The sequence below is a fragment of the Cantharellus anzutake genome (assembly GCF_015039405.1).
Source record: "Cantharellus anzutake strain C23 chromosome Unknown EI90scaffold_14, whole genome shotgun sequence".
In the NCBI taxonomy this organism is placed as follows: Eukaryota; Fungi; Basidiomycota; class Agaricomycetes; order Cantharellales; family Hydnaceae; genus Cantharellus; species Cantharellus anzutake.
In genome coordinates this window covers 1,416,162-1,434,825 of record NW_024066964.1, presented here as the reverse complement: position 1 = coordinate 1,434,825, position 18,664 = coordinate 1,416,162, and the positions used below count along the sequence as shown (strand labels likewise).

General features: G+C 49.3%; 2 protein-coding genes across 2 annotated transcripts; both read left to right on the top strand.

Annotated features, from left to right (window-relative positions):
• The first annotated feature begins 5 nt into the window (after window positions 1-5).
• Window positions 6-2,911, top strand: EI90DRAFT_397534 (uncharacterized protein). Its single transcript, XM_039067572.1, has 4 exons — window positions 6-187; window positions 238-979; window positions 1,044-2,615; window positions 2,701-2,911. Exons 1-4 carry the CDS (start codon window positions 155-157, stop codon window positions 2,715-2,717), a joined length of 2,364 nt encoding a protein of 787 aa, XP_038918500.1. The 5' UTR covers window positions 6-154; the 3' UTR covers window positions 2,718-2,911.
• A 7,752-nt stretch (window positions 2,912-10,663) lies between these two features.
• EI90DRAFT_3014861 (uncharacterized protein) lies at window positions 10,664-12,197 on the top strand (the record flags this gene model as incomplete). Its single annotated transcript, XM_039056826.1, has 3 exons — window positions 10,664-10,796; window positions 10,928-10,999; window positions 11,188-12,197. 3 exons carry the CDS (start codon window positions 10,664-10,666, stop codon window positions 12,195-12,197), a joined length of 1,215 nt encoding a protein of 404 aa, XP_038918499.1.
• Window positions 12,198-18,664: the final 6,467 nt, after the last annotated feature.

Below are 18,664 nucleotides of genomic sequence, written 5' to 3'. Positions count from 1 at the left end.
AGTATGCTACAGTTTGCGTCCTCTCTGTTCAGCAGAAGAGGTAGGAGCAAGTCTCGTAGTGATCAGCCGCCCGAACCGCCGGTTTCACGCCATCCCTACCCTTCAGGGAATTCATCAACTTCATCCGCAACTTCCCTAAGCGTTCGTACCCCCGATGACTCGTTGGATCGTCAAGTTTCTACAAGGAGTAAGCGTTCAGGTTCCACCAAATGGAAGAGTGTCTTTAAGAGCAGGAAGTCGCTTCCAGTTCCTGCCCCGCCATCTCCCAGGAACGAGCCAGCTCCCTTACTGCAAGTCGAAAGTGATGATGGCCTAAGGGCTCCACTTTCTGTCAGTGGAATATATGGGGAACCTAGCTCTGATGAGAAACTTGTTCCCCCCATTCGGCCATTCGTCTATGACCATGTTGATAGCTCTGGGTCTTCGACCAGTTCGTCAAGATCGTCACGTTCTTCACTCACTTCGCCCACTGCACAACAACATCTTTATTCCACTATAATATACAGCATTCAGGCATCCGTCGTACCATCTCCGCATCCCCTCCTTTATTCCCCATCTGAGCCCATTTTCCCTCGTTCATGTGTTCCATTCGATTCACCCCCACCTGCCCAGCCAACCCTTCGTCATCAATTGCTTCGCGCGCGGCTACTCAAGCGCATCGAAACGTATGTTCTCACACCTGCGGAAGAGCATTCTATCCGGCCTTTCGTCCAACGTCCACCGCGCAGCCTCCGATCCCAAATCCCTTTTTCTGAAAATGAAGCTCGTCACACCGTTGATAGTGGGGGATGGAGTAGAGGTCTCAATCGCTGGATCCGGCGTGGTGGTTTTGAGGAGAGAAACGTAATTTGGGTTCCAAATGACGACCAGACGCGGCTGTACATGGAGGCCATAACAGGGGGTCCTATTGCAGCCCTTGAATTTTCAGAGGGTTTAGAAGCCCTTGCTGGGCTCCAAGGGGATTTATTGCAGTCGCAAAGTGAGTGCCAACAAGACCCTGGTGATTGATAAACCTTCTCACATGATCATCACTTGTTCACAAGCCGCCCTTTGTGACACCGTTCAAGATTCACAAGAAACGATACCTCCGCAAGAGGGAAACATTGAATCAACTCCGCCTCTTCAGTCTTCATACCGCAGATCATCATCAACCCCATCTACTGCATCCTCTGCACATACTTCGAACACACCAAACACACCGATTCTTCCCGTGACCCCTCCTCTCCCAGCTGTGAAGAGAGGTGTGCGTTTTGCTCCTTCCATCGATTCTAGTGATTCCATAAGCGAGACGAATGGCCCACTTGTTATTGTCCATCCTTCTTCTCCGTCCAACGAGTTGGAAATTGAGACGCCCCGAGCTGTGCGAGCTCAAAATCTTTCGCCTAGTGCAGAGGCACGTAAAATCCGTGAACAAGCACTTCAGCGCCAGCGACTTGAGTATGAACGGGCGCGTGAGCTTGCTCGTCGTCAGGAGATGGAGGAGCAAGATAGGATCAGGCAGCGTAACAAGGAAGAAGATGCACGAAAGAAGGCGGCTTTGCATGAAAAGGTTGTTGCAACTCGTATTAGAAGGGAGAGTTACAAGCTGGATGGGGGTTCTTCCTCAACCAGAGCATTGCTGAGTGAGAAGGGATTGTTGAATAAAGATCCCTTTGCACCGCCTATCACTCCGAAACACAACCCTAGGCGTTCTTCGACCGACCCTGGTAAAGCTGATAAGCATGCCTCGTGGTCCTCGGTCCATTTGCCTAACTCTTCGATTGAACCCGCGTCCGCACATCGGGCGTCTGCACCAATTTATTCGTCTCCTCTTCGACCTCAAAGCAGCTCCACCAGCGCGCTTCCAAATACTTCGCGGAGCAGACGCATCTCATCTGTGTCAAATGGTGTAGATAAGCGCCCCTTCCTTAACCCGCATGAACCCTGGAGGTTATCTCAAGGGAGCACAAGTGGATATTCTGATGATTACCGTTCGTCTTGGCGTAGTTCGCTAACGCCGTCCCAGATAAATGAGCTAGGACAATCCATCAGCCACGCCCCACTGACAGGCTCTCGTTCAAAACATGATGCAGGCTCTTCTGAGGATGTACACTCAATCCGTTCGCTACCCCGTTCCTCGCGCCTCTCAATATCCAATGTAGTGCAACTTAATGCCGCTTCCGTCCCTCCTGTTCCTCATTCGTCCTTCCCCCCAACTAGTCCATATGGGATGACTACGAACATGGGGATGCCCACTCCAATGGTCATCATGCAGCCAGTTTTCATGCTCCCCCCGCCAAATGCAAATGGCGGCTTTCCTTGGATGCAATCTTCTGGAAGTAGAAGTGGATCGCTTACCTCGATACCTACTACACCAACACCTGGAGCGCCAGGAACACCTGATTCGTTTGGAAGCAGTCGTCAGTCGAATCCGGGACGCAACACGTCCCCAGCATCGGCGTCAGCAGAACCTTCACCGCCCCAAAGAGGAAGGCGAGAACGTCCTGTTACAACGGCCACTCCAAGCTCATCGTCCCGGCATCTCCCCAAGGGCAACGGATCTCCGCCGAAAGCAGCTCCCACAGCTCAGGTTGCGGCTCAACCGCGCACACGGAAAAAGACCGACAAGGATCTGCGTGCGTCGTTTTACTGACCTCATCGCCAAAGCAACCTGCTCGACTGCCCACTCACGGCTACGCCAACTCGCAACTATTATACCAGACGCACGCACCTCTTGATATTGGCCATTCCGTTCCTTGGGCTTTATCACTCCAAACAAGACACAAAAACAATACTGAAGCATAGAAACAGAGGTCTGCCTCAGACGCTGATCCTTTCATTGCCAAAGACTTTCCACTATTCAACGACAATGTTCCAATGTTCTTTTCCACCCTTTCACTCATTACCATCACCCGCTACAACTACTTTCACAATCTCAATCCCCCACTCTTTCCAGCGCCTTTTTTCGGTTTCGCACCTCGGTTTCACGGTAACCGCCTGCGCGCCCCACAAGACCACACTACCCCCATACCAACATCTCAAAGGATCCAAAGCACTGTTGACCTCATTCCTCATCGTGACATAAACCAGTAGCATCCTATCATACCTTATTAGATTCCAAGTTCATGGACCCAACATCATTTCATCATTATTCAACCTTTCTTCTTTCTGTCCTCAATATCTTTTTTTTTCTTCCATTTTCTCTAGTTTCTTCCCCACATGAGCTACTGTCCATTTTATCGTCGATGTTAGCTGATCCGATATCCCTTCTGCATTTTCCCTTAAGGTTGCGATATTCCTTCGTGGATACGCCATGTTGGTCATTGATTATGACAGCGCGTATGCAACGGAAGTCATCCTACACGACGTGCATCATATTCATGAATTCATATCGCAAGTATGCCTGTCATTGGATTCGCAACGTTTCCTGCAACGCTGACGTACCACGATAGCACATGAGAATCAGATCGATCACCGACTAGAGAGAACACTAATATTATGTTGTATTTACTGCCACCTGCTTAATGACACGCAACACACGGATGATCATTTTGGTTTCCTATCGTCACTAATATACGCAGTTGGTCACAGGTCCTTTATGACTCCATTACATATGTACATAACTATACGCTGGTGAACAGGTACCTCCACTCTACCTGAGCGCAATTAATATTCGGACAAACAAAATTGACTTAATCTTTGGTCATCGTCGCGGAGTTGGCCGTATGTATTACATTAATTGGATCAAATGCTGAATCGGGGCTCGGGATTGATGGAAGGTCGCCCCTTCATGATGCTCCTTCGGGCATCTACAATAGCCTATCAGGATGTTTTGGCGTTTGCGACACCTATCGCGATCAATGTAGCCGCCGCAAAGTGTATCATATACTTATGCATGAGACAACAATTGTTCAACTGGCCATAATACCTCAACAATCTTTCGTTGGAGGACCTTTCTCCGCATCCATAACACGCAAAACGTTCTTCCTTCAAGCCGTGGATGAAAGACTTGAATGGGGCCTATTCGAATTCGAACGCGGGTTCTCGGGACGACAGGACCCAGTTAGCCGCGAACACGCGATGTTGAGATGGATACGAAGTCCATCCTGTTCAATATTGACATGCAATATCATGTCCGCGACCCTACAAGCACTAGTGCGAGTGTTCTCCGAACAGTAGGGGTGCTTGAGGCGGTGTCTCAATTATGTTGGGATTATAGACAAGTGATACCGAAGAAGACTCTTCGTGAGACCGAACCATCATAACTAACAAATGATGCCAGGACACGAACTCTTTCCGAGACCACTCTATCCAAATTGCTTATTTTTCACTGGCAATTTTTCAAACACATCTATTGATAATATACGCATGTGCTACGAAGGCATGAAGCAAAAAGTTGCCGCTGTCTCGCCGCCGCCGAGACTGATCCGCAAGCAAGTAAAAGACAGGGGAAGATTAAGCCGATATGAATACTTACTATGTAAACTGCCCTGGCGCCTACGTAAGAATTCTTGACATGTCCCAGACATATGTAGGTGCTTAGCTGTTCAAGTGCAGCAGCTAATTGTGCGCTGGATCTGATAACGATCGGATGCAGGGTCGTATGGAAAGCCCTGCACGAGCTCATCCCAGAAAATTCTCGGCGATACTCGACGGCTCCGTACTGACCCCATGCCAATAGTACTAGGACCGTGGCCCTGGCTGGCTAGTTGGCGCTGGAAGAACTTCGCGTTTTTGTGCAGACATTGTTCGGCCCGGCCGGAGGCGCACCCAGATATGTCAGCTGAGTGAGCAATTGATCTCGAAGGCATTATAATGAACGGAACAGCGAACTGGGAACCCTGCTGTGTATGCGAGTGGTCAGCACATACGTCCCATATGTAAGATATACCAAGCGCTTGTGCGAGGATGCGAGCCATGCTGCAAGGGGCAAGTTACAAAGTGGCGTCAACATAGTGCCATTGTGTGAAAGTGCGCCGCAGCAGAAATTGGCGGGCTCTCAGGCTTGCGGATCCGAGAATGATGGGCGTTTATCGAATGAGATTTTGCCGTAGGCTAAAGGTATACACACCTGTGCCTGCAACACGCGGTTTCACCACTGAGGAACCCGCAAAGGTCCCTGCCCACGGAAGCGCTGAAACCGGTGTGAAGGGAACAGGGTAACTCATTTTCCAACTGGGAGTATCGTGTTTACGCCAACGAAAAGTGGTGGAATGAAATGGAGCCGATCAAGACCATAACTCAAGGTATTGTCTTATGTCCCTAGCCTACGGGCCAGTGGCGGGAAGATCAGACATTGCGCTACGCGTCAGTCACGCAAGAACTGAAAAGAGAAACGGGGATGATGGAGAAGCCACAACGCCCTTCAGATGTTGAGGGTCACCAACATGGTCATTCGAGGTTCTGCAATGAATCGGAGCGACAGTCACGAAAAGCGGAGTGCGTCAATGAAAGGCATCAGACATACCACGAACGACACCTTATTCGGCAGAGACGATACACGCTGATGCAGTCATGACAGCCGCAACTAGTCATTATAACCAATTGATGATTGTGCCTCTCTCCGTCCACATCAGGCACATGGATAATGTACGGTGACCCTGTGGGGTTCAAGTCCGATCATGATTTGTGTCAGTTAAGGAAGAACGAAAGCAAGGCAAAGGAGTTTGGTACAATACGCGATATCATTTTGGGATGAAAGAGCGTAGCCCTGCTGTAAGACAACGTTGCGATCAATGAAATGACGCTAGTTCTAGATTTGGTGTATTACCCAGCAGGTGAAAAAGAGGAAGAAAGATGGTGAACCCCCTCAAACCGAGAAGGGTGGGTAAGTCCCTCCGTCATTCCGGGCACTAGACGTAGTTAAGGCGGCGCACACCAGAACCAGCCCCATTCGCACGAAGAGAAAGGCATGAATACAAAGAGGGCAGTTGGTCCGTGGCCTTTGGAGGCATGTAAGAGCAAAGCAAAGGGGGAAAGATGCATCGACAAAGGACTTGGTTGCGCGTGCGAAAGAACGGGAAGTTTGCCTGGACAACCGTGCATGTCGAAAGCACTAGAAGCCCCTGTTACCCCAACTACGACACTAACAAGCTTTTTTTTTGCGCCTCATGAGAACCCATGCCATCCCTGGGGCGATAAGCTAAATCCACTGTACAAGAGATGCAGGAACGTGAGAATTTGAGACACAGCACATGCTCGCGCATCTGGGATCATCACCCCGAGATGCGACGGACTCCGCACATGGTGAACGTGCAGGATAACGGGCACCTTTCCCATCTGAAGGATATCAAATGAGTGATCAAAATCCGAGCTTGGTCCGCTTCGCTCTACAGTCCCTTGTTATCTGGGAACGGTCTTTGAATCCTGTTATGTCGAATGAGGGTCGCTGCATACGTTTTCGAATTCCGTTTCCTAAACTAACCAAGGGTCCTGCCGTCAGCTAACCGGCTGAAGTTTTGCCCCCCCTGCTGATTGAAATGGAGGCAATATGGAAGGTGAAGGTTGCAATGTAATCTCAATGGACAAAGTCGGAGGGTGCGTCTATACTGCGGTACCGATAAAACGCTTGGGACTAGCAACGGTGAAGTTCTTGTTCTAGGCTCGATACGATTGACTTGTTCGGAACTGCACATCGGCACTTGCGTACGGCATGCATCGATGCTTTCCTTGTGCGACACAAGGTGAATCTGAACGGCATCCCCTTTCTCGCTTACATAGCTTCTCGCTTGTCACGACCATGCGTACGTTAGGCTTGCCTGCTGCATTAGGTACATTCCTTTGTTGTTTTGATTTCCAATCATGCACGTCAAGTCACTGATTCCCGCTCTCGGTATCAGTTAGATGATTCGCTTTGTTTTTTGCCTTTCTCCTGAGGTGCTGGTACTTATATCCCTGGGCAAAAGGCATTTGTGGGTTTGCACAACCCATACAGCGGTCATGAGGAAATGGTTCGGCCCCGCTTTGTCACCGAATGTCCTGCTATATGTAAGTAATACTATACTGGCGTTAGGCATCCCAAAAACATATTGGAATTGGATGTGCTCGCCCTGGAAAGGTTAGTGTCTTCCGGTCCACTGAGAGCCGTAACTAGTGACTGATCTGGCCATTGATAGCTGGTAATCGTCCAAGTTGGTTGTGCATGGCTACTATAAAGTTCCTACCGCCCAAGTAAGCTACAAGGGTTGGTCTCGTCAAATTTCACAAATCATTTGGGGTCTCCGCGGAATGGGCGATCCCAAGGAGAGCTAATCAATGATAGTGCATGGCCCTGTTTGGGCGTTTTTCATCTCCCTTTTAGCTCTTTTCTGTATCATCCATACAAGTCATGCATGGCCATTCGTACTTCTTTCCCTTCGATTTGCATAGTTTGACAGGTGGAAATAGCTTCATGTAAAGGCAAGGAAACGCAAAAGCATTGCGTTTTGCGGAGACCTTTCGTCGTAGCAGCTTTTTTGCATGCAACTTTGCCGTCACGCGCGGTCATGCATGCACTACATAGCTCCAATGGAAGAACCAGTGTTTACTCGTTCGATTTTGTTTGTTGGCTCCCACATTTCAACTGCAGGGATGTACAGAATGGCTGAACTGACTATGGATGAGCTTATTTGGGTCACCCGATTCTTGGGATGCAATATGGCCTAATTTGTTGACGATAAATGGAAGAACCCGGCCGTTCAAATCCATCGAAAAAAAAAACGTCAACTCAGGAGGTTGCTTTCGCCTTTGAACTTCTGCAGATTATAAGGGAAGATGTACAAGAGCTTTGTGGCGTGTAAGGTGAGGGGCTACCTGTAGCTATGTGTGAGGGTTCAATTGTTGGGAAATACTCCATTGGTTTCACGCGGGATGTTCGATGGCACCGTTAGGGCATTGACTTGGTGTCTTTCACTATCTTCTAGCTGTTTTTCGACTCTGTCAGGGCATAAGTCAGTCTAGGAAAAGCTTGCTATCGTAAGCCGCGTGTAGCCCCTCCCAGGTTCAGAACACGCATATAATATGCACGTCGGAGTGTACTGGTTCATCTCTCTCCTATAACCCCAATGCATGTCACGACAAGTCAAAATGTGAAACATGTCACCCAGGAAAAAAAGTGTTCGACGCAATGTTGATTATTCCGATTCCTAAAAACATTTCGAGGGTTACCGAACTCTTCATCACGTGGCGGACACGCAAAACGTGAGCAAGGGAAAGGAGAAGCCATGACCGATAACTACCAGTTGTGGGATAGAATGTATGGGAAGATTTCACCTCTGGGTGGGCGCAATGATTTCGTTCACTGATTTTCGATCAAAATGAAAATGCACCAATGATTGATCATTTCCGTTTGATCGAACTCTATGACCTTGGTATATGTAAGCTATCCATATGCGATGGGAAGCCATTCACAGCGACGTGCGATGAAATGATCAATAAACGCCCTTGATTCATCCAACCTTTTCTCAAGCTTCCTTCCTTTTTTTCTTTCTTTTTTTCTTTCTGTACAGATCTTGCGCGGCTGCACCCTATATATCCCAAATGGGGGTAAGCTTTTTGATCTAATTGAGTAAGGCTTGAGTTGGAGAAGTGGTCGGTGTTTGTGAAAAGAAGAAATGGGATTCCTTTGTTTATATGCGAGGGAACCAATACATAAGTAAAGTCCCACGAATAATAATGGTTGTGATCATTAATACTGCCCCCTCCTGGGTCCCGTTCAAGGGGACGCATCACTGGTAAATGTTTCTGCATCCCCGTTTAGGTTGAGTGATCTACAACGCAGACATGTCTGGAAAACATGTCATCTGGAACATTGTGATTACTGTACTCACGTACATGAGCTCAGCTTGGATAAAGCAGGCACCGAGCAGCTTTTCTGGTTGAAGACATCCATATATGAGTCTTTTGCGCAATGAATGTGACCAAAGTCGGTCAGCTGGCAATTATGAGTCTGGTCATTACAGATTCGCTTGTCGATTAGTAGGCGATGAAAGCGCTAGCGTACGTTATGCTAACGGAGAAATTAGCGGAACAAAAGCTAAGCAAGATAGGGGAATATCCATGAGAAAATTGTGTCGCAGCTAGAGCAGGTTCGCAGATAGGCGTGTGCCGTTGGATTCAACTCATGGAATATGCAATTGTAATGAAGCAGCTGTGCAACGTGAAGCAATCTCGTTAGCGAATATGCCATGACACTTCGTCTATCCAATCTGGGCACATTGAGTACTTACCCGGCCGGTAATCGGTTGGCTCTCAAGCCGGTGTTCAACCGTTGTTAAGGCTGTCTCGCTAACTGCATGAACTGCTGAGGTGAAGCGGAGCAAGTACGCGTGTCCGCGACGGACAGCAAATCACCTAAGTGATGAATTCAAACACAGACCTGCATAGACAACGTTTGCCGATAATTGCGATGGCTCCGACATCAGGGATGGAATTATACAATGCGCTGAGTGGGACTGGGAAGATAGGCCGATAATTTGGATACGGAGAGGTCGCCGCAAAGGCATCTTCCAACCGAGATTGTCCACCTAAAGCCTCAGAACGAGATTGAGCCATGTGTTTGCGGCTGTTAGCGCGACTGTGACCGGCTGCAGTCACATGTATGTGACCTGTGGGTTTTTTTTTCGAGGCTCCCGATGAGCTCGGCGTCGGGCTAGCAACAACAAGTGATGGCTACCGAGCGGCGGGCGAATATCTGGCGTGTTTAATATGATACCAACATAACTCCGGATGGGTCATGCAGCATAGATCGTACCCAGTTCCGTCGTTACCGATCGAACAGGCTTCCCTCACTTGACCGTACGATGAAACGGTGGCTTGAAGGAGAAGGGAGATCAGGCAGAGGGGGCTATCCTGGCCGTGGTTGAAGTGAGTGGGTGAGTGGGTGAGGATATAGAGAGTGTCCAAAGGGGCTCTTAGACTCGGAAGAGAAGGGCTAGTAGAGGGAAAGGTTTCAGAAATGACGTTTCATTGTCCTCTCCTTTGGCTGAATATGTATCTCAGTTCCAGACACTCCTGTTGGAAGCAAGGCTTCAAGTGAGAGATTACCCTTAACGAGTGCAGCCTTTCTTTCACCGCAAACGGTGACGGACTCCTTTCAGGTTTGAAAAGGGAGGGGGGGGGGGTTGTAGCTTCTGCCTCTAGGAGCTGATTGCCTCCCTGGGTAGCACCCGCGCTTTACCCGCTTTGTCGTCGGTCGGGCGGCAGAGACACGCCCGGCAAGGGTTGGGTTTTTTGAGTCGTTTCTTGCATTTGAACCTAGAAGGTAGGCTGCTCCCTGGATGTGATCAACGCGCAGGTTTTTACTCTGCAAAATTACAGTCAACCCATCCAGAAGGCGGGGACTGTTCTTGAGGCGTCCTTCCTTTTTGTGAGACGAATTCAAATTTGGTCCCTTTAGTCGCTTGGCTAATAAATTTTTGTCTGTCTAATACAAAAAGTAAAATTATGTTTTACTGTGATTTCCTACTGAATTCCAATATTTTATTTGATTAATCTATCGAAGACAGACCTTTATGAGCTCCATTTATAGAGAAGGACTCCCAACGGTTCTAGCTCCTTAACTCTACGCCTCTTCCACCCCCTCTCGTTCGTCGCCATCTGGCTGACTTGGTCTTGAAGAGAGATCCGTCCTGGGCCATCTTTATTCGATTGGTGCATGAAGCACAAATCTGTCAAGGTCAACAACACCACTCGAACTACCTCGGCCATGCCTCGATCCACGGCCAAGGCCTCCAAGAATTCAGGTCAGGCTACCCCACCAGAGTGCGCGAACTGTAGAACGAGCACGACACCAGTATGGAGGAGGGGTGCTAACAAGGAAAAATTATGCAATGCGTGTGGTGAGTGCCAACAAAATTTCATGCCATTTCAAGATTTCGCATATCATGTTGGAGAGCATTCTCCTAATGATGGGCATGTGTTGTGTTTGCTCCCGGAACGTGCCAGACTGACGAGACGCCTTATTCCACAGGACTGTACTTCAAGTCGCACAAGGCATCCAGGGGAACAGAAGTCGGGCGGCCAGGAACTATCACTGCTCAACGTGAGTTTTCACGCTGTTCGATTGGCTTGCGTCTAGTTGTGTCCTCCTATTCGGACAACCCTGACGAGCGTCCGCCGTTGCTACATACCATTTTGGCTCAACGCCCCGTTTCTTCCCAATATAACCATTTCATTTACAAAAACCCCCTCCTCTTTGCAACCATTTGTTGACATTGTGCGCTTTTTTAGCCTCGTTCTCCCATGACAATGTGCCACAACCCAGTCCAAGCACAAAGCCAACTTTCCGGATAAAGACATCCCCTTCAGCCTATTCGTCTCGCAAGATAGGGGCCCCCATTCAGCTGCCGAGTATTCCATGGTCGTTCCCTCCCAGCAGCCAAGGTGGTTCCGGTGGGATCCAACTTCCCGCACTTTCGACATTGTCACCGCAACCACAAGCGGGGAGCACCTCAGTACTTCCGTACCGTGGGTCTGTGGGACCAGGGGCTCCGGGTGACAGTGAAGCCGACGATGAGAAGGACCATAATCACCATGGGCGCGACAGCAAGTGGCAGCTGCCCAGCTTGAGTTTGCCTAACTTGCCTACGCTCAGTGGCGCCTCGCAATCACACCACGCCACTCCTTTCTCTCCCCACGAAATGACCGTCTCAAACTCGACGATGGCCAGTGGTTCCTTTTCCACCTCCTCACATCTTCACACCTATTCGATCAAGAATGGGCAGCCAATCCATGGCTTCGACGATTTTGGCCCCACCTCTGGTTCTCCCCAGCACACCAGCTACGGACCCACCTCCCTCCCCCACCTCTACTCATACCCCTACTTACCCTCCACTGCATCGGCGTCCTCGTCTTCTCCCACCACCTCACTCCCCCTCCCGTCACTCACCTCTACACCGACTTCGTACGCCCCCTCAGATGATGGAGACTGGTTCTTCAACGCATCTACCACTCCTCACCTCCACCCACTCCATGATCTCGGAGGGCCACCTAGTACCTCCTCCTCCTCCTTCTCCTCCTTCTCGGCAGGATCAGGCGTAGGGGAGCGCGAAGGTGAATCAGATTCTAGCGCCTCGACCCTAGACACTCCTCCCCCACATTCGACTGCATTCTATCGCGGTCCTGCATTAACAAAGAGTGAGAGCGAGAGGGAGTATTATGGAAGTGGAATGGTGAGGAGGAGGGATTCGTATTTAGAAACTGGGAGTCCTGCCATGGGATTCTTGGGATACGAGTATTGAGCCGTGGCGGTGGTGGCGACGAATGGAGGTTGTTTTGGGTTAACTGCAAAAGCTTAATGCGCTTGCGGGTTGGTGGGTTTTTTGTTTTGCCCCATTCGATGCATCGATATGAGGGTGGATGGTCGAAGGGGCTCTTTTTTCCCTCAATTTTCGAAACCAATACGTACAAGCGAGTGCTGCTATGCGCTTCAGAATGTATATTCTATTCCATTTCACTAAATACCTCACTATGTTTCAGTAGCACTATCATCCTCTTTCTATTCGTCCCGACCTTTTTCCTGGTCTTTCTCCCTCTCTTGGGTTATTTATTTCGCTTCGATTAAAGCTTTTGCCCTTTCCGCTCGCTTTCCCCCTTCCTGTCTTTGCGCTGTCGCCCATTTCCTTCCCTTGTTTCTTTAGTGGCGCTGGCGCTGTAAATTCACAATCTTTCTTTTCTTTTGTTTCCTTCAAAGCTTCAAGCTTCAATTATTGTCTTTTGAGTTATGCTTTCGCCATAAAAATAGGGATCGCAGGCCGTAGTTGCTGGATTGTAATCGTATGTTCATATCAATTTTTTTCTTAAAAAAATAAGTGGGAATCGGTGTTTGCGTTCCTTTTCCTGACAATTCATTGACGTGTCGCGCGAACCCCGAAGGAACTCGGCGACTCCCTGGTCTCGTGATCCATGACTTTCCGAGCCATTCCCTGTGGTCTATAAAGGGGGGGATGCATCAGTGTGTATGACGAATGCAGACAGACAGTGCTGTGTTGGCAATATGTAAGGGGAGGAAGCATCCCGTTACCAGGAAATGCTAACAATGCCCGCGCCGATCGTGCTATGCTCCGTATGAGCATATTGAGGGACGACAAACAAGCCTGCAAAAAAAAAGCAGCACAGCATGCTACCATTACGGAGCTAACGTGTTCAGTTTGTCGCCACCTCCAGAGCGGGCCCTAGTTTTCAATAGCATTCTCAAGTACATGCATGCACATGCACTTGTACTAAACCGCTATTATATCCCCACGCGGGCTTACTCTCCGCCGGGGCTACCCCCCCAGCTAGTTTTTTTTTTCTTTTTGCATACAAACGTACACCCCAACAGCGCTGGCCCCGCAAGTTGCGTTTTTTGCTCCCACATGCACGGCTTCTTAATCTCCCTGCGAACACGTTGAATTCTTCAGATTATTTGTATTTTCAGGGTTAGCGCCACGCGAAATGTGTGGGTTCCGACAGCTGTGTGTGTTGTTATTCATATATACAGGATCAGCCGCTGCCGTTGGAATTGGAGAAGTGAGTGAAGATGGTACCTGAACCGGCGGTAGCTTCGCTGCGTGGGGCGAGCATGCCGTGGCCCTTACTGTAAAAGCATTGGTGTTTGCAGGAGACTGAGCTGAGGAACTCACTGCGATGCACGCGAATACCTCGCTGGATTCAGGGTACTATATAAGTAGATGTGGTGACTAGTTATTTGATATGGAGATGATCTCCTGGGGGCATATAGCATATGTACGTGGCAGGAACACTGTTTTTTCGAACCCAGGTGCGGTTCTGACGGATTAAGCTATGTAAGCTATCCTCCACTGCCCCCAGCATAGATTTTTCATTCGATGTTGCGCGCGCGGGCATCATGCGGCTACACTTTTCCGGATGATGATCATGCATGCATCTCACACACCGTTCCCGAATTCATTGCAACCAGACCATCCGATGGTATCGCGGTAATACTGTAACATTATTAGTTGTCCAGTTACTATAATTCCAGTCACATCGTAGCGCAAAAAGAGTTGTACGAGAATAATGACAATCTTGAGGAAGAACGAAGAAGAGGGGGGACGAGGAAGTAGGCTTGACGACGCCCACCTCCACCTTCCTTAACAGCTTCTATCTCGATATGCACGGCCCCCCACGACAGAGAAATAATAATTATCATGATAAGTGCTCGCCATTTGTATTTCACACAGTCAATCCCCCCCAGATGCAGATATATTGACGCGCATCTTTCAAATTCCAGCCTAGCATTCTAATCCCTCAAATCCTTCTTCACTCACGCCCCCGATTGGGGGCTGGGGGAACCGATGCCGATATTATTAACAACCAAAATGGACTCTTGCGTCAATCCTACACTGATTGCCTAGCTTGCAGCGGTGAAAAGCACCAGCAATTGGTGACCCCGCGTCAAAGTTTATTCGATCGTCGGGATCAAAAAAGGGGACATTATAGAAAGATCCACTGTTATACGCGCGACACGCCCACTTTTGGGACCCCCAGGTTTGAATCCAGCCCGATCTGTAACAAGGCCAGGTGGGGGGTATACAAATATTACACACGCGATTCACCGGAACTCGCCAGAGATGGTTGTCTTCGAGATCAGCTATATACCATGTGCTGTGAATGAAGCCCAGCCCCCGTGCTTAGATATATAGGCAGGTGACCAAGCCTCTCTTTGACGGGCGTGCTGTTGCATGATCCAGTTTTCTAGGGGGAGACATGCAAAGAGGTCTAGATGGTGTAATGGTTTGCAACTCAACAATCTGCATTTCAGTTGGTTACATATTGCCCCTTTAGGGGTATAGAGTAATGGATCCCTGGCCAGATTTCAGATCTCATTTATCTTCACATTTATTGATCTCAATCGGGCGTCTGCATGGGATTTCATCAGACGGTGCCGAAGCGTCTGCAGAAATACACACGCCAAAGTGGTCCATTTGAGCCCCCCTACGCGGAACGGCCACCGTTTGTTGAACCTCTTCTCGAGATGGAAGACTCTTTCTGTTTGGAAAAGTCATCGTACTTGTAACGATCGATATTGGATAATGTCCAGTCAAGTGATTGAATAATTGGAGCGTGATGTCGAGGGGGGAGGGTTGATGCTGGGGTGCGTCCGAATGGACCTTGCAATCAAACATTTTGGAAGAACCCAGTCATCACACTACAGCCACAACTACCCCCTACTTCAGAAAGGGTTGGCTCATCCAAGCCAAACCCACCCGTACCCTCAGTGGCATGTGCTACTTGTCAATGACCCTTCTTGAATTTCAAGCCCCCTGAAGATTCCACTGGAATGCTCGCGCAGTTGGACTACTCCCAGTTTCTTGGAGATTCTTGACCAAATCAGAACGGTTGTTATAATATTGAATGGCACGTGTACCTACGTCCTCCAATTGACACAATATTACGTTATCCTGGGACCTTGCTCTTGCCTCAAAGCGGTTACACATAACACAAGGAACATCTGTAATGCGGAACCGGGCGATCCAATTATGCCTCCCTGGGGGATTCCGCAGTAGTCGATGGCTTTATCCATCCCGGTCCATTGTGGTTGCCAGCCTGTCCAAATCGCTAGGCAGGTGACCAGCCTCTATACCAAATCGCTTTCTCTCGAGGGCATTTTCACCCCGCGGAATGAGAGGGATTATGTGATAAAAGTTTGCTCGACTCAGGCAGGTGTTTGAGTCTGGAAGGGGCGAATGGGCGGGTTGGCGGGCCGCTCTTTACCGAGGGTGAGAGGACGTGTCAGCAACTTGATATCTTTGACAAAATGAACAAGCCAATGGCGGAATCATCGCGCGCGCGACCCTTCTCACTCCTAACCAACCCTGATGTGTAAAGAGAGGTATGTACTATGACCATAACAGAGCGCAACAAAAGGTAACGGGGGCGCAAAGATTCAAGAGGGTTTTTTAATGGATGTTATGCACTACATAAAGCTAATCAGTCAGGGACTATCGGCTCGCTCATATGAAATTTGCCTTTTCGTGGTGCTCACAATTGATGCCCTGGAGGATGCGTTGCGCAACTCTCTTGAGCAAGGTACACACATTGATAGAAGCGGCCGCGTAATCATTCCACCCGAACTTCTCCGCAGAGCCGAAATTCACATTCAAAAAAAAATAAAGGAATATCAGGAACCCAGCGGGTTGGGCCCCTAATGGTCTTAATTTCTCTGCTGGCACTGACTTCATAAGCATAAACACCTCAATTGCTTTGACTCTTGACCATCAAAAACTGAAGAAGCCTCTGTTTGCTTCCCACCACCAACGATATTCCATCCAACTGACTGCATGCTGGACATAGCACGGTTTTTAGCCTTGTAGTCTTGGCCAAATCTACACATTTGCCGGACACAGCGCCATGTTCGTATTTGCAGTGCTTAGCTCAACCTGTGCCTTTTGCTTGTGCTCCTGAAGGGTCTCCCAGTGTTGCCGTTTCCGTCGTGTTGCCAGTGCTGCAACCCTTCTGGCGTGAGCACTCCAAGACATAATCGCTCGTCTTTTGTCACGGGTTACACTCATGCACTGCTACGGCGACTCTACGTACCTTTACTTACACTGGTTGCCCCTCGATTATCCGTTGCGAGGTTATGCGTCATCTCCAGATGAGATGATCCTTGTCTTTATTCTCACTGTTGTGGGCGGTGGCGAAAGGCTATATTATGGGGTTGCGGCTTCAGGATTGCATATCCTGCCAACGGATATCCATACCACGCACCCGCATGCCCGACTGCCGAGTTGGCATCCCGCGGCATTACTGGTTTATGTACTCGGGAATTCGAGGATCATTCACAGTGTACAACTGATGCATAGTAACCCTTTGGATCGTTTCGAACCGCGCAAAGCCCCCTATTGATCGTACCAGTGCCAGCGGAGTTGTGTCCCCTCCCCCATGCATGGTGATAACAATACAACATGGTTCTCCCGAAAAGGTGACGCCATGCCGTATGCTCGCCTAGCGACTAATGCCGGCTTTCTGATCCGCCGGCGCGTTGGGGATAGCTCTGCTTGCCGGTGGCTTCATTCACACCATTCACGAGTCTGCCGTGGGATCATCCGCTTGCGGCCACTGTTACCGCCGGACGTTCTAACCCGATTCCTGGGCTCGGGCGCTCCCGACCTGAATCCAAGAAATGGACATGTACGCGGACACCATAAAATTTGTAGAAATCTATGACTTTCTTGTTTGGCTGAATTAATTGAGGTGAATTACATTCGTTCTCTTGCCTAATGTGTGCCGCCACTGTGACTATGGATACTGCTAAGTGCGCTCTGACCCCAAACTCCCTGTTTAGCTACTGTAATCTTTACTTACGTATGGCATTATTATTATAATGCCCCATCGAGTATGTTGCTCGTATCATTTTCAAGCAGTGGCGCATCACATATACATCGTGTTATACCCAAAAGCGAGGTCTCAACATGTCTGTAGATGCCTCAACTCCACCCGTGAGGAGTGTGGTTACCATGATAGCTCCAGAGTCCATTGCGAAAGCCTGAATTCAATGACACCGAAGTCAGTGTAGTGTGTTGCTCCCAACAACTCAACAATTGACTCTCATCCGGTGAATCTGTACAGCTTTAGTGAGATGTATGGTAGCGAGGTCAGGGCAACATCACCGTGCCAGTGAGGACTCCCGTACTTTGAGATAGGAACCGCGATAGATTTTTGCTTGCAAGTGGTGGCAGGTCTGGCCTTGGTTGTCCCAGCTGTGGTTATCACTTTGTGTCCCAAACCGGAGTGGGATTCTGATATAATAGAAATGTGCAGATAGAAAGCAGCGCGCGCTCATGGAGTCCGTATTGACATCGCGTTTGAGCAGCCCCGTTTCCACATTTTCCCCAGGAAGGGAGACGTGGCCGACCTGGCGAGGACACGCATCTCCATATATTCATTCGATGTACAATATCTTCAAGGTCACGTACGCTGATCTCGAGCGATTTGTAGCGGTCCCTTGTAGAATCGCGCAACATAAATATGAGTTGCACGATTCACCCAGATTACCAACAGGGAGCATGCAGCTTTCTAGTATTCAATTCCTGGTTTTCAAAGGGGAGGATCCCCTGACTTAGTATTTGTCAGCAGCAGAGGACTGCTACAATAAGCACTAGAGACGTTCCTGCGCTAATAGCACACGTGGATCGGGGAACTACGCCTTGTAGCGGGGTGGGTGCGAACCTGCGTCGCCAGTTCGTGCCTGCGTTGGCCACTGCACTGACAGGTTATTTCAAGATTTCAAACCCCAACGCACAGTGGCGTAACGAAACTACATCAACCGTCTGTCCATAATGTATATATATCCAGCGCCACTCGCGCCCTGATATAGTTGCTATTCTGTTTTCCGAGATATGAGTACGTCCAAGCGCGTTGCTACTTCTAGCAATTTACCGCGTCACAGATTACCGTCCAACGTCGTCTCGCAAGTCCTACGATGATCTAGCCTGGGAGCCTCGTGGTGCACTCAGATATTTTCAACCCTGGCCTAGGATCGCATGCCACCAGGTCTCCGCACGCCGTCCGCAACCCTGAGTACTGTTTCGCCCGATCACTCAACCCCAGCTGCGCGATCAATTCGCTCAGCTTCGACCCGGATCACCGATGTCAAGGGGACAAGCTGACACGTTAGCACGCAAGAATGCGCCATGATCCGGGATTGCAGTATGGCTTAAATTAATGGCTCTCACGCCGGGTTAGGTCAGTGCTCGATGCGGCTCCC

What these genes read in the sequence shown, in the direction of transcription:
- EI90DRAFT_397534 (XM_039067572.1), top strand. Translation starts at nt 155, where the DNA reads ATGACTCGTTGGATCGTCAAGTTTCTACAAGGA. An exon ending in TCGTCAAGTTTCTACAAGGA is followed by an intron (nt 188 to 237) that starts GTAAGCGTTCAG and finishes AAGAGCAGGAAG; the next exon opens with TCGCTTCCAGTTCCTGCCCC. An exon ending in GGATTTATTGCAGTCGCAAA is followed by an intron (nt 980 to 1,043) that starts GTGAGTGCCAAC and finishes CTTGTTCACAAG; the next exon opens with CCGCCCTTTGTGACACCGTT.